Below are 16,235 nucleotides of genomic sequence, written 5' to 3'. Positions count from 1 at the left end.
AGAAAAGATTGAAGTTGTCAAGGATTTCATTCTTTTTAAATCAACAATTAGCACTCTTGGAAGCAGCAGTCAAGAAATCAAAGAATGTATTGCTTTAGGCAAATCTGCTATAGAAGGCCTTTTCTAAAGTGTTCAAAAACAAAGACACCAGTTTGATGACTAAGGTGCACCTTACCAAAGCTATGGTATTTTCAGTCGTCTCATATGCATGTGAATGTTGGACAATGAATAAGGAAGATTATAGAAGAATTGATGCATTTGAATAATGGTGTTGAAGAAGAATATTAAAAGTACCATGGACTGCCAGAAGAACAAACAAGCCTGTGCTGGGATTATACAGTCAGAGTGCAATTTAGAAGATAGGATGGTGAGGTTTCAGACATTTTATCAGAAGAATCAGTCCTAGGAGAAGGACGCCATGCTTGGTAAAGTGGAGAGTCATCATGAAAGGAAGCCCCCAATGAGATGGATTGGCACAGTGGCAGCAGCGATGGGCTCAAGCATGACAACAATTGTGAGGATCGGGCAGGACCAGGCAGGGTTTCATTCTCAGAGACACCTAGCAACAACAATGAAGTGTGACAAAGAAACCCTGGTGGGTTGGTGAGTTACCAGTTGGGTTGGTAACCACAGGACTAGTAGTTTGAATCCTCCAGCTGCTTTACAAGAGGAAGACGAGGCTTTCTGTTTCCATGATGATCGATAGCCTTGGAAACCTTGCCAACAGGGTTGCTGTGAGTCGGAATCACCTTGACAGCACACAGCCACTGCCCCCAAACTGAGAAAATCATCTCCTATATGTTACTTTTGTTATTTCTATTCTAGCAGCCTTAGAAAACTAAGGCAGTTGGTGTGAGCTATTTCTATAATGTGTTCATTCCTGGGAGCAAACAGTAGTCTGTGATGCCAACCTTCGAGGCTTTTGCCACCTGCCAGTCATTTCTAGCCACATCTTCCTTTTCCATCATGGCATATAATTGTCATCAGTGGGGATGCTTTTAAAAAGAAACGTTATCCTCTGAAATTCGGCTTCTTTGTGGCTTTTGACTTGTACAGGGCTAGACAGTGATGCATTGAGCTGGGAAGGAGGGATTGCTGCTGGGAATGCATTGGGCTTGCCTTTGTTGTGGGGTTTTGTTTTTTTTTTAAACCTTTCTACCTCTGAGACAGTTGTTGCTGCCAGAAATAATCTTAGAATGCTGCCTTTCCCCTCTTTTTGGATGTTACAAATGATTTCTGTTTCTGTTAAAAATGGCTTTTGATAATGTACTCAGAGCTCTGACAAACCCAAGAGAGAAGGGAACTGGAGAGCGGCCCGGAGTTTCCCAGCAGTGGACCTTCACAACCCCACCTGGACACACAAAAGCCAAGGGAGTGAGAAACAAGGCCACGGCTTTGAAAATGTGTAATGGAAGGAGAATTAGGAAGTTAGTGTGCCCCTAATTCTTCCAACTTTCAAACTCATCTGAGTCAGTCTGTTAATTATTGCATTTATCTGGTAATCTGAAACAACAGTGGAACCCCATAACCTTGGAGTGAACTCCAAGGTTTAGGGTATGAGGCTAATGTCCGGTAAATAATTTGACTTAGATGTGTTTTTGATAGACAAAATGATCACAGGAATAATCTGGAAAACCTAGATAGAGCAGGCGACTTTGGCACTGGCTTGTTCTTTATGATGTGTCTTCTAGCATTAGTTAATAGTTCACTTCTCCTGTCCTACTGGTTCTATCTACAGATACTGGGTACAGTCCAGAAAAGAGAGCATTTTCCAGCTAATTCATAAGGAAAATTGGGAAGCAGAAAGTTCAAGTTTCTGAGTATTAAATGACTGTGATTTAAGAGGTTGTGTATCAACTTGAAATCATCTTGAGTAGGTTTGAGATAAAGTTGAGGACTGGATTGCCATTGGTACCAAAGAAAGGTCTGAGAGCCGTTTACATGGCAAATATTATCTTTATGAATTTTGAAAAAAGATCTGAAAAGACTGTTCACTAGTTATTCCTTAAAATTCAAAGAGAAAGTCGCTTAAAAGGAAAAACTATTTTAATTCCTAGCAAGGGTCATGATGAATCTATGTCTTCCCATTCAGGGGGAGTAAATCATATAAACATTTTCGTTTCTATTCCTCCATTTCTAAGCTGCCAGCTGATAAGGACAATAGGTAAATAAGACTTTATGTCAGTTTTAAAGGAGTTCTTGGAAACTTGTGTTCCTGTGGTTCTAATGGATGATCGAGATTTTAATCCTTTTTCCAGATATATGTTCCAAATATAGCCAAGAAGCCAAAGACATAAAATTGGAGGAGTAAGTGTGGTAATGGGTGGTAAATTTACAAGTTGACTGTATACTACTATACCAAAGACATCTAAGCTACATGTTATTTGATAGTACAAAAGTCCATGACAGATTTGTTACTTATTTTTCATTTTGTTCAATCTCCCATCCATCCACCCATCCACCCACCCGTCCATCCGTCCGTCCGTCCGTCCATCCATCCATCCATCCATCCATCCATCCATCCATCCATCCATCCATCCATCCATCCATCCATCCATCCACCCATCCATCCATCCATCCATCCATCCATCCATCCATCCATCCATCCATCCATCCACCCACCCACCCATCCATCCATCCACCCATCCATCCATCCATCCACCCATCCATCCATCCATCCATCCATCCACCCATCCATCCATCCATCCATTGCTTGTCATTTCATTGTAGCTTCAGAGAGTTGATAATCAGCTACATTATAGTTGTTTTCACATCTTTCCTTCACAGAGGAATCCTTTGAAAAATTGATGATACTATATTGTGTGCTAAAAATACAAGAACTAGAATTGCTTTTTCTGTTCCTCCAGTGGGGGGTAACTAACCCCCTTGGGAAAAGTCTTGTTATTGTTGTTGTTATGTGCCATCACGTCATTTCCAACTCATAGTTATCCTATGTAGGTTTTCTGAGGAATAGCTAGTGGGTTTGAACCACCAACCTTGTAGCTCAAACTGACCTTGTAGTTCAGTGCATTGTCTTGCAGCAGCAACCCAGGAAAAGCCTAAAACTCCACAAACTATGATTTGAAAACCTCTGAGCAAAAGACTGCAGGTATAAGTGAACTTTTTCCCATCAAACATTTGAATATTTTTATTTTGTCATCGTAAAGTGATGGGCCAGGGTTTTGTGGGCAGGATGGGATTGAAAGATTAAATCCCTCAGACTGACTGTGGCTAGGTCAGTTGCAAATGTAAACCTTGGGAATCAAGAGATTTGGGTTAGATGGGGCCAATCAGACCTGCTAAATATTAGGGTCATGTGAGCCTCAATTATGTCCACTGAGACCTGGTTCTGGGCTCTGCATCTGAGAACCTGAGCTGTAGGTATAATTGAATCCATAGTTCAACTTGTCAAGACCAGAGGAGCCTGTTATTTAAAGCAACACCTCTCTGGTTTGCAGCAGCAAATCCATCATCCAGGAGCCCGAGGAGGACATGGCCTGGGGTCACTGACTTTATATAGAAAGGCTTAATGAAAACAGAGCTCCTGTGCTTCCCAGGCCCTGGGCCCTCCTCTCCTTTTCAGAGAATTTCTAACCAGGCTGCCTGGGTGGGACTGGGAATGAGCACTGTGGGATGAGGCTTGAGGATCTAGGTGTAAGAACAAATGTTACCAAGAACTTGGTTAACAAAATATGGGCAGGTTTTTAAGCAGCCCCCTAAGGAGCTCTGGTAGCATAGTGGTTACGAATTGGACTGCTAACCTCATGGTCAGCAGTTCTGCGGGAGAAAGATGAGGCTTTCTGCTTCCTTGGAAACCCAGGACAGGGTCGCTATGGGTCGGAATTGACTCGACGGCTCTTAACAACAAGAGTCATAACTGCCTTATCTGTCAGGAGTAACCCTAACCTCGCTGGGGTTTTGTTAGCATAAAAACAGGTGTCACTTTATAATGTATCGACCGTGATGTCGGGGTCTTGGTGTGGCACTGAGTTATGTGCTGGCCTGTAAGGTGGGTTTGAACCGTAAGGTCAGAAGTCCAAACTCACCCAACGCTCCTCAGAAACCCTATACAGGGTCACTATGGATCTGAACTGACTTGACAGCACTTAACAACAACTGTGATGTCAGGCATATTGTAAACATTAAACAAATGCTTGACTACTAAACTACTGGAGTCCTGGTGTGATGTTGTAGGATAAGCACTGGACTGCTAACCACAAGGTCAGAGATTCAAACTCACCAGACGCTCCTCAGAAGCAGTATACAGGATCACCATGAGTTATAAGTGACATGACAGCCCATAACAATAACAACAACAAGTATAATGCTATTATTGTCATTTGTGAAGTCCTGGTGTGATGCTGTGGGTTAATGCACTGGACTGCAAAGTTGGTTTGACCCTCAAGGTTGGTGGTTCAAGCTCACCAGCTGCTCCTCGTAAACCCTATACAAGGTTGCTATGAGTCAGAAACAACTCGATGTCACTTGAGAGCAACAGCATTGTCATTAGCTATGTGACTTTGTTCTAAGTCTACATTCTTATAAATGAAATGGGAATAATGCAGCCCTGTGTCTGTCAGTGGAGTCCTGTGTGGCACTGTATGATAAGCACTAGACTGCAATTCGGTTTGACATGCAATGTTGGTGGTTCAAACTCACAGCCACTCCTCCAAAACCCTATAGAGGATTGCTGTGAGTCAGAACTGACTCAATAGCATTTAACAACAACAACAACAAATGTCTTTCATGGAGTTGTTTTGAATATTAAATGACATGCGTATTTAAAATACTTTTAAAATGTAAGCGAAACATGTAAATGTTTTTATTTTGTCATCATAAGCTGATGGACCAGGATTTTTTGGATGGCATGAAATTGAAAGATTAAATTGCTCTGGATGATTGTGGCAAGGTTAGTCATAAATATAAACTCTGGGAATCAGGAGATTTGGGCTAGATGTGCCAGACATTGTTCAACCAATTAAACAGATTAGAAACCCTGTCCATAAGAAGATAATGTTCCCTAGGGGATACTGTGGCAATAAGTATAATAAACAAGACAGTTATGTACTGGGGAGAACAAGGAGAGAGCAGAGTAAGGGAGATCATTGAGGCCAGCGTTTCAATGGAGTAGTGAAGTGGTCAGGTTTCATTTGAACCAAGATGTGGAGGACAGGGAGGGAGGGAGGCTCAGTCCTGTTAGAAGAACATTCCAGGAGGTTCTTATACACTTCATGCTTACACCATTCAGTAAGGGGGACTGTTCCTGGTGTATAAACAAAGTGAGATGGGTAAGAAGTGAGGTTCAGAATGTAGGGGGAGGTGAGAATGTGGATCCTTAACCCTTGATAGCCTTCCTAAGCTAAGTGTCAGACATGCTTTTGGGAATTTGTCATCGGGATAGAATGACTATATGTGACAAGATGTAAAAGCATGAGTTTTGGAGTGCAACAGAGTTGGTCATACTTGTGTGATTCTAGATAAGTTATTCAACCTCTTTAAACATTTGCTTTTCCTCTGCAAAATGGTGAAACCCATACTTTGTAAGGTCATTGTGAGGTATGTAACTAAAGGAGTACCACCTACAGCAGCAGAGAGCCATCTGACTAACACATAATTGTGTCTTTGGTCATGGGTGAAGGTGCTGGGAGGGATGGCTTTGAGCCTCAGGTGGCCTCCTTGTCCATATTGCTTAGCTCAGTGTAGTAACTCTGATGACCTGGCGTGTCCACCATTGTGTCAGCCCACTTGACTGCAAAGCACATGAGACTCAAAATACATCCTGGGAGCTCCCCTATGCCTGTGTTATTTTCCATCACCAATGTTGTTCTCGTCTTGTATTAAAGCCAAGTGGTGGCTTTAAAATTAGTGGTATTTCCATTAAGTGTAGCCAGCTGTTACTGACTTGACTGAGGGCACTGGCAACTGACAATTATGAGCTGTAGCGACTTGATTGTAGGTGTCTGGCCTTCCGAGTGTAATGTGTGATTAGCCCTGTTATTCCATTAACTGTAATCCCAGTGATGGGCAGGTGGTGAGGGTGAGACACAGTTCCCGTGATTCACATTTAAGCCTCTTTGCTTCCTGCTCAGAATGTTTCAGCAGTTGTTTCACCTGTTTTCCACCTTCCGCTTCTTGAGCCAGTCCTGAACAGAGTTGTCGTGAGGATCAAGTTGTCACCCAGCACACCAACAGGGGGAGACTAGACTCAGCTATAAAATCCCACTTCACGCCTCACTGGGGTGGGAAGCCATCCTCCAATTTAATCTATCTCAGATACACAATAAACCTCAGTTCCACCTATTCTAATAAGTTGTTTGTTTTTAATGTCTGGACAGCTCCTTAGAGAAATGACTGTTTCTAGAACACAGACAAGAAATATACAAGACAATCAGGGAACATTCTAGAGTGCCAAAAAAATTTTTTTTAAATACTTTTAAAAAAAACCCTATTGTCAAGTGATGGATATATATCAACCAGTGGAGTCAAGTAAGACTTGACTCCCCCATCCAGTGGTCAAAGCCGGAATAATGTGAGCCTCAAAATAAACCATGTAGTTTGGGATTTTAATGTGAAGTGCAGAGTAAATATTCATGAGCTCATCCTAATGTAAATAAACAGTTGAATAAACAAATAAATGGGGGCAAATAAATGAATTTCCCATTCAGAAGCATTCTAAATAATGTATGTCCTCTGCCCTTAAGGAGGTGGGCTTCTCCTTAAAGGTGGGCTTCACACAGTGATTTCTTTCTAAAAAGCACAACATGAACTGCAAGGAGTCACTTTCCAGTGGTGGTTGTTGCCAGGAGCTGTCAAGTTTGTTCTGACTCCTAGTGACTCTTTGCACAACAGAACGAAACACTGCCCAGACCTACACCCCCCTCATAATTGTTGCTACATTTGAGTGCATTGCTATTGTCATTGTATCTGTCCATCTCCTTGGGGATGTCTTCCTCTCTTCATGGACCCTCCACTTGCCAAAGCATGAACTCCTTCTCCGAAGACTAGTCCCACTTAGTAATGTACCTGAAGTATGAGACAAAGTTTCACTATCCTGACTTTTAAGGAGAATTCTGGCTATACTTCTTCCATCATATTTGTTTGATCTACTGGAAGTCCGTAGTTTTTTCAATAGTCTTCTCCAACACCATTGTACAAATGCATCAGTTCTTCTATGGTCTTCCTTATTCATCGTCCAACTTTCACATGCATATGAAAGTATTGAAAATATCATAACTTGATATGATATCATAACCTTAGATCTCAAACTGATATCTTTGCTCTTGAACACTTCTGGCTTCTCATATTGTTGAACTAATTTCTCCTCATCACCACCTGTTGGAGCTCCGCTCTTCAACTCATAACTTAAGAACCCTTCCTAATTGTTCAGCAAAGAATGATCCTCCCTTTCCACATAGTCCCTGTAACCTGGAACTTCATTGTGGTGTTTGTTTTCATCCATTCACTTATTCATCCATGCATTCAGCCAACAGGTATGGCACAACTGTACCAGCTGTTGAGTATAAAGCTGGAAGGAGACAAGCAAAGATCTAACCTCATGGAACTTAGAGTTTAGCTGGAGTAATTACTATCTACATTAACAACTAACTGAAGTTGGAGGAAGAAATGGAGGAATGAAGGACAGTGAAGTGAAAGGATGTTTTCTAAGGATCTCGCCTTTGCATTAAGATCAGAGAAGGAGTTAACTGGGTGAATGTATTTGTTTTTGAAAGGTTGGAGGGATAGGAGAAAGTATTTCAGGGGAAATTTTCTAAGGTATCACCGAGAAATCAAACGTCAGTGTGGCTGGATTTTCTTATTACGGATAGCATGTGTTGACAGTGCTTACCCCTCTACAGGTCTGCTCATAATTTATACTCACATAACCGTATAATATGTTGTTGTTAAGTGCTGTCGAATTGGTTCCTACTCGCAGTTAAACTGTACAAGGTTTCCAGAGAGTGGCTGGTGGGTTTGAACACCCAATCTTGTGGTCCAGTGCATCATCCTACAGCATACCAGGGCTCCATCCAATTATATGTTGTTGTTGTTGTTGTTGTTAAGTATTGTCGAGCCAGTCCTGACCCATAACAACCCTGTATAGGATTTCTGAGGAGAGGCTGGTAAGCTTGAGTTGCCCTCCATGCAGATCAAACCAACTTTGCAGTCCAGCACGTTAACCAACAGCGTGACACTGGGACTCCATCCTATTAAATGTTGTTGTTAAGTGTCGTCGAGTTGGTCCCAACCCATAGCGACCCTGTATAGGGTTTCTGAGAAGTGACTGTGAGCTTGAACCACCGACCCTGCAGTTCAAACCAACTTTGCAGTCCAGAGCCTTAACCCACAGATCATAGTTATTATATTGTTGTTAAATGCCATCGAGTTGATTTCAACCCATAGCGACCCTGTATAGGGTTTCCAAGGAGAAGCTGGTGAACTTGAACCTTGCAGTTCAAAGGACTTTGCAGTCTGACTCCTTAACCCACAGCACCACACCAGGAGGGTGTCATTATTTCTCCTGTTTTACAAATGAGAAAACTGAGGAATCCAGCTAGCAAGGGGAAGAACTGAGATTCAGACTGAAAGGAGGCTGATTTGAGAGTCTGTTCTTGTGTCTCATGGAGGAAGGCATTGCTAAGTTTCCTGAGTCAAATCATAGGTTCTTGTGATTGGTTTTTAGTAGCTCAGGGTTCTCAGCCTCAGCGCTCCTGATACTTTGGATTAGGTGATTCTGTATTATGGTGTCTGCTCTGTGCATGGTAGGCTGTTCATCAGCATCTCTGTCTTCTACCTCCTAGTTACCAGTAGCATCCTACCACCCCTGTCTCCCCAACTGCCAGTCAGTTTTGACAGTCAAGAATCTCTCCAGAAATGACCCGATATCTTGAGGTTGGGTAACAAACTCACAGTCTCACTAGCTCTCATCTGCCTCCTGTTGAGATCCGCTGTATTCACAGAAAAAATCCCATTATCTTTTAATGCCATTTTTCCATGAACTTTTCTGACGATCCTTCATATTATGAGCTCTTAGGGGACAGTGTGCAACTGTGTCTTAAGTCTTCTTTCTGTTTCCTTCTCTACTCTCTCCCTTCTTTTTTTCTTCTACCCAATGCTCATCGTTTATAGGATATACACATATTCCTTAAAATGTATATATAACACAGTAATTTGTATGTCGTGTCTGCTTAACAAATGCTTGCTTAGTTTCTGCCAATTGAATCCAGAACGCCAAGAATCCTAAATTATGGGCCTATTTCTGTCAAATAGAACAGGTTTCCAGAATTTCAGTCTTGATATATGAAGAGTTCATTCCTGTTTTCTGGTTACTTTGGTGTCCCTGTAGAGCCTTGGTGGGGTATTATTGTAGGATGAACACTCAACTGAAAGATCGGTTTGAACAGCAAGTTTGGTGGTTCAAACCCACTCGTCATTCCTCAGAAACCCTATACAGCGTCAGTATGAGTCAGAATCGGCGCGATGGCACTTCAAAAGGGACTTTTGTGTCCCTGAAAAACTGATGTGGCTGATAACCTTTTGGGTTAAGTTCCGTCGAGTTGATTCCAACCCGTAGTGACTCTGTCTAGGGTTTCTGAGGAGTAGCTGGTGAGCTTGAACCGCTGACCTTGCAGTTTAGACGGCTTTGCAGTCTGGCGCATTAACCCAAAGCACCACACCAGGACTCCTACAGGGCCTAAAGTACACCTACAAGTTCACCAACAGTGGTTTAGACAGCCCAGAGGCACACCTGTTCAGACTGGAACAGAGCATTACGTTGCCAATAAACAATGATGAATGTGTGGATGCGCTGTAACCATGAAATGAAGCTATCCGCCCAGCTCTGCAATTTCAGAGATCACTTAGAGCCTCTACCCATTTTCTCTGGTGAATCTTTTGTTTGTGAATGAGATCTGGGTTTGGGGGAAAACAGCTCTGGGAAATGACTCCCAGCCAGACTAGATTCTCTATTCAGGCCCCCTGGAGGGTGGGCAGGCATCGGAAAGTGGAGCTAATTTCTGGGTAATCTTTTTGCAACTAGAAATTTCATCTTGCCAGAGCACCAGTTGCTTGTCATTAGTGGGAGCTTAGAGAATCTTAAATGCAAAGATAACACAGGAGAGAGAGCTCCCAAATATAATATAATGCATTGAAATCAGGCAGCTTCTTTATGTTGTGTGTCTGTTTGTCACATTCATTGCTTCGCTTTGTCTTGGTACATACAGCCCAGAATTGTTGCCTCTTGGCGCTCTTTGTTGTATTTGAAGGCTAGCATTTTAATGCTTGTCTTTTCCGAGATTACCTGTCATTGGTACCGATCACTTTAGTAATTGTCTTCTACAGAAACTTAGTCTGTCGCTTCTCTCACCACCCTATCCCCACTCCCACAGACCTGCTTGGATGTATTTGAATGGCTCCCAAGTTATTGCTCATCAGTGTGCCTTTTCTTTCTCTTTCTCCAGAAGGAGGGACGTGTGAAGTGATAGCAGCTCACAGATGTTGTAATAAGAATCGCATTGAGGAGCGGTCGCAAACTGTAAAGTGCTCCTGTTTACCTGGGAAAGTGGCGGGAACAACCAGAAACCGACCTTCCTGTGTTGACGGTAAGGAACTGGTTTTGCGTCTCATTCCAAGTTTTCCCAATGCATAATGTATTTTCTTGTTTCCTCTAATTATGGTTCAGGATAATGAAAATGTATCCATCGGTCAGCCCTCAGGAAAGTGTGTGAGTTCTTGTTTCTCTGGGTTTGGGATTCTCAAATCAGCTCTATCTGCATTGCTTTTTGGTTGTTTTCTTTTTTTTTAAGAGAAGATTAAGGTGAAGGAATGTTTTCAAGTCAAGAATCTGAGGGCGTCATTCTTTTGGGAAGTTATTTATTTTATAAAAATAATTACATGTATTATGGGAGCTATATGAGTCAGCTTCAAAGAGTCTGTAGAGAAGTAAAATTAAATCATAAAGGAATTTTTTCCAGAACATTCCATTCCTTGTAATGATGGCTGTGGTAATGATAGTAAAGGAAATAATAACTTACATTCACTTAACAGCTATTTAATAAGCAGTTACTATATGCCAAGAACCGCTCTGGAAGCTTAAGATACACTCATAAGCAAATAGAAGTGACTTGAGCATTTACCAGATATCGAGTACTACACTAAACATTCCTTGTGATATATTTCATTTGATACCCTCAGCAATTCTACAGGGCAATATAGTAGTTATGTACTGTTGGTTAACGATTGCCTCAAAACTTGGTTCTTAGAGGAGCAAACATATTCTTGCAATTTCTGTAGGTCAGAAGTTTAGCTTACCTGGGAGATTCTGGCTCTCAGTCTCTCATGTAGTTGTGATCAAGATTTGAGCACTTAAGTCTTGTTAGTTGCTGTCAACTTTGAGGTGGTCCTTCCTCATCTTCATGTTCATTGGTATGATTGAGTCCAACCTAGATGGCTCATCTTCTAGCACTGTATCAGACAGTATTCTATTGTGACCCATATATATTATTTGGCTAATATACAGAAGTATATTGCCAGCACTTTATTCCGAGTGTGTTTCGGGAAGTTCCTCAGCAACGTGTCCATCATTGTGATACTGCTAGTCTTTGAAATACCAGTGGTGCAGTTCCAACATCACAACAACACATGTGAAACCACCACAGTATGAAAAACTCAGGTGGGTCGTATGGAGGCTTAATTAGTGCTGCTTCACTGATGCTGGAGAAATGTTTTAAGAGGACTCACTCACAATGATATTGGCAAGCGGACTCAGTTCCTCGCCATATGAATTTCTCCCTAGGAGCTTTGATGTCTTTACACCGTGACAATTGTGTTCCCCTAGAGATCTAAGAGAATTAATATCGAAGCCATCGTGTTTTTTATGAACTTCTCTAGACTTGGAGTCCATCATCTTTCATGGATATAGATAGAGGAAGACATCAACTAGATTGGTACAGACTCATTTTCTTACAGTCTTGGAAGCTGAGGGTCTCCATCTGGGTCATGGCTACATCCACTGTTTCCTCATAGATAGTCCCAGGAGTTCTTTGGTTCCTTGACTTGAAGATAATCATCACATGGTGACTGTCTTCCTCATGTGTATGTTTTTTGCATGTCTAATCTACTCTTTTTATAACTCAGAAGTGATTATTTGGGTATGTTCTCATTAATGTAGCTAAGAAAACCCCATTTTCATACACAATTGCATCTATTGGCACAGTGGTTACGATTCCAACACATATTTGAGAGGAATATAATTAATCCATAGCACTTATTGTATGTTTTCTTCATAAATCATTACACTTTAACAAGAGAAATATGTTTACAATAGAGCAAAAGAAAAATAAGTTATTTTTAAGGAATGTCAGAAAACTCAGTTGCTAAGAAACTCAGTCAAACATCATGGGATACATGAATTCTCCAGGTAATTGACTACTTATTTTCTTCGTCCCTGGACCACCTCTTTTTTAATCCCTGTTTTCTGCATTCTTTTCTATATGGACGATCTCTCTCTTCAGTGATTTTAGTTTCTGCTCCTTCATATCTTTGGAACTAGTTTTGTTGTTGTTGTTGTTAAGTGCTATTGAGTTGGGTGCAGCTCATAACTACCCTGTATTAGATTTTTGAGGCGCAGCTGGTTGGTTTGAACTGCCGACCTTGAGGTGCTAACTAACCTTTCGGTCTAGTGTTCATCCTACAGTGCCACACCAGAACCCTTTAGAAATAGTTCCAGATACTAGAATTGAGCCAATTTTTGTGCCTAGAAGCTATACTGTCCATACGGTCAGGCTGAGTGAAATTGAAATTGTTGTTGCTATGTGCCATTGTGTCAGTTACAACTCATTCAGTACACTCTTGTTGTTGTTGTTAAGTGCCGTTGAGTCGGTTCCGACCCATAGCGACCCTGTACAAGGTTTCCGAGGGTGTAAATCTTTACGGGAGTAGAAAGCCTCATCTTTCTCCCGCGGAGCGGCTGGTAGTTTCGAACCGCTGACCTTAAGGTTCGCAGCCCGATTCGTAACCACTACGCTACCAGAGCTCTGTGTCTGTATAGGGTTTCTGAGGAGGTTTCCTTGGACAAGTGCAGGGTTTTTATTTCTATCAAGGCTAATTTAAGTCTCACTCAGCCTAACAGTACAACTTGCAGGCACAACAATTGACTCAATTCTAGTATCTTGAATGTATTTTCTCATCAGACAGAATATAATTGGCTCAGCTTAAACCAGTATGATTTGTCCAGCCAGCAGGACAAGAATAAGTGGCACGTGACAGCTGATCAATTCAGTGCTATATGGAGATCACACGTTTTACAAAAGATGTGAAAAAGTAGCCAAGTAGGAGACTACACCATGATCAGTAACTCACCTGGGTCAGTTTCCCCTCCCCCACACCTTCACTCAGCCCACCCCATGCTGCATGGTTTACTTGGCAGTGTCTAGACACTGGCTTTGGTTGGCACACTGGGGAATGCCACTGCCATCTAACATGTAGAGGCCAAGGATGCTACCAAATATCCTGTTTTTCAGGGTAGCCCCCACCCCCCCCACCACCACACTCTGGTTCAAAATGGCAATGGTGTTGACACAAGATATCCTGCAGTGTGATTATTTGCTTCTTCTACATCACAGTCTATGCCCTTAGTGTCGAAAAGGCAGGCAGCCATTTTGCCCTTCTTACAGCAGGAAATGCTTGGCTCTAGAATAAACATTATCAAATTACAATGGTTTCTCATGTTCTTTGCCAAAGAATGCATTGAGATTGTTGACTATAAATCTCCATTTTGTTTCCAGTTTATTTTTTACCTGTAATGATCGGAAATTAGAACTACCTTCAGGATTTGGATGCAAGACACACATGCCTTGTCTATGCTAGCAGAAGGGAAATAGCTTCTAGAACCAAGTATTTCTGAGAAGCTAAACCACATAATGGTAGTATTTTGTCACTCACAACAAATTTGTTCGACTTTGGGAAATGTGAACACTTCAGGGTGTTCACACAAGAGAGCTACATATTTTCCAAGTTAAAGTCAACAAAATAGAAAGTGTTCTTTAGTTTCAAGCTGATCATATTTTTCATTGCTTTTCACTCTTCCAAAACCCTGAAGCCATTGGCATTTATGTGCAATTCTATGTGTTACTATGATCAAAACTGTTTTTGTAGCCCAGATTTTTATATACAAATTAAAGTTCAGATATTTAAGAATAATCCCAATCTAGTTATTAAGATTGTGTGCTGTGAAATTAACCAGCTTTGAGTCTGACCAGAGCTATACCAGTTACCAATAGAATGACTTAGTCATATTTACTTTCTTACCCTACTACATCTTCTGTAAAATGGGAATAATTACTATCGCTGCTTTATAAAATAATGTAGAGAAACAAGGAATTCATGTGTATAATGTGTTTTGTACAATGTCTGACTCCCATCCATTGCATACTCAATAGCACTATCTGTTTTCTGTCTTCCTAAAAAAGTGTACATGATGCTTAGCGTTATTGTTTTACCAAGTTTTGTTTCATATGAATTTAATTATGGACCTGCTTTAGTAATGTCCTGGTTAGTTATCTTTAGTTCTGCATGCTCAGTATGAGAATCTTGAAAACAACAGAAATCTATCCATGCATTAAGTGTAACCATGCATTCATCACCCAGAGGGTATGGTTTCTTGGTGAAGTACCACTTTCGTATATGTCCTTTATCATAATTCCATAGTAAGGGAGAAAACCCACAGCAAAGATATTATCTTAAAATAAAATGCTAACATACAGAATTATTGGTGGCTTGTTTCACCTAATAGATGGTTAACCTTTCCTAAATTAATACATCTTCAAACACATTATATTGATGGTTATATGGGATTTAAGTTGGAGGTTCTACTCACCAGTTGCTAATTGGAAACCCTATACAGGGTTGGTATAAGTCAGAACAAACTCACCTTAATAACACTTAACAACAACATACACACACACACACACACACACACACAAGGGAACTTCAAAGAGATTGTGGAAATTTTTCATTATCTTTTAATTCCATTTTTCCTTGAAATTTTTCAAGTCCCTTTTCTACCATGTATTTAACTAATTTCTCCACTTTGGGAAATGTCAGTACCACTTGCATTGTTCTTTCCCAGTTCCCTAAGGGTAGGAAGAAACCAGCTCTCTTCATGGCAGCACTTGACAATCCTTACAGCACGTTGGTCCTGAACAATTTCTGCCTTCTGTAACGCATTCCCATGGCAAGTGTTCAGATTGCTGTCATTTGCTCTCCTCTAAAATTATAGGTCAGTTGCTTTCTCCAGTGTGTTCAAAAACAGAAGAACAGCTATGATTTTAAATGAAGCATATGCTGAATTGTTTTGCAGTTTCAAAATCTGAGGCCAAATCATGTAAAATGGCACAGAAGTTTTAGAGTAAAATCTTAGCAACTTTTACAGAAATATAATGTATTTGGTGTATTGTACTTGGTGAAATTTTCAAGTAGTAGGATTTTATTTTAGCAGATAATATTATATTACCTGACTACTAAAAATACCAAAATAGACACCGAACAACTTAAATTCTGGGACATTCATTTGTAGGTATTATGAAAGCTTTATGCCTTTGAACCTCTACTTAGCACTATTCCAAAGTTAATGTAAGTTGTTCAATTCACAACCTGCATGTTCTCTTGCTTAATTATTCTATTACCTAATTAGGAAGGATCCTTGGTTAAGACTAAAACAGTAATGTGAAAACTTAACAGTAATTTCAAATTTCTTCTGAGGTACTAAAAGGTAAAATCAAATAAACATGCATAAACAAAAGGTTAGCAACTCAAACCATCATTCTTTATTTAAGGGGAGAATTCTTCCAAGCAGGTGGTATAAGCAAGCAAAATTAAATTTATAGCAGACTTATGAAGTTACAGCCTATGATACAGAAGAATTTGTAGTGTCACAAAACTTAATGTCCAGTTCAGTGGGTTAAAAGCAATACAATATCAAAAACCTGGTTCCTTGAAATGCTTAACAAAATTGACACACCACTGGCAAACCTAGCAAAAGAGAAGAGGGAGAAGACACAAACAACACACATTAGAAACCACATGGGCATTGTCACAACAGGACCAAAGGAAATCAAAAGGATAATAACAGAATACTATGAAAAGTTGTACTCCAACAATTTGGAAACAGAAGAGAAGGATACACTTTTAGAAAAACACAACCTACCTAAACTTACACACAGTGAAGTAGAAAACCTGAA

The 16,235-nt window shown here is 40.7% G+C and overlaps 1 protein-coding gene across 1 annotated transcript in view; it reads left to right on the top strand.

The window, feature by feature from the left end:
- Positions 1–16,235, top strand: part of FAM19A1 (family with sequence similarity 19 (chemokine (C-C motif)-like), member A1) — a 926,788-nt gene that overhangs the window by 653,046 nt on the left and 257,507 nt on the right. The window contains exon 3 of the mRNA XM_006865638.1: positions 10,458–10,598. Coding sequence (XP_006865700.1) covers positions 10,458–10,598 — 141 coding nt within the window. The remainder of the gene's footprint in view (positions 1–10,457; positions 10,599–16,235) is intronic.

This window comes from Chrysochloris asiatica, unplaced genomic scaffold, assembly GCF_000296735.1.
Source record: "Chrysochloris asiatica unplaced genomic scaffold, ChrAsi1.0 scaffold00080, whole genome shotgun sequence".
Lineage (NCBI taxonomy): Eukaryota > Metazoa > Chordata > Mammalia > Afrosoricida > Chrysochloridae > Chrysochloris > Chrysochloris asiatica.
The sequence above is the reverse complement of the archived record's forward strand: the minus strand, read 5'-3'. Positions and strand labels throughout refer to the sequence as shown.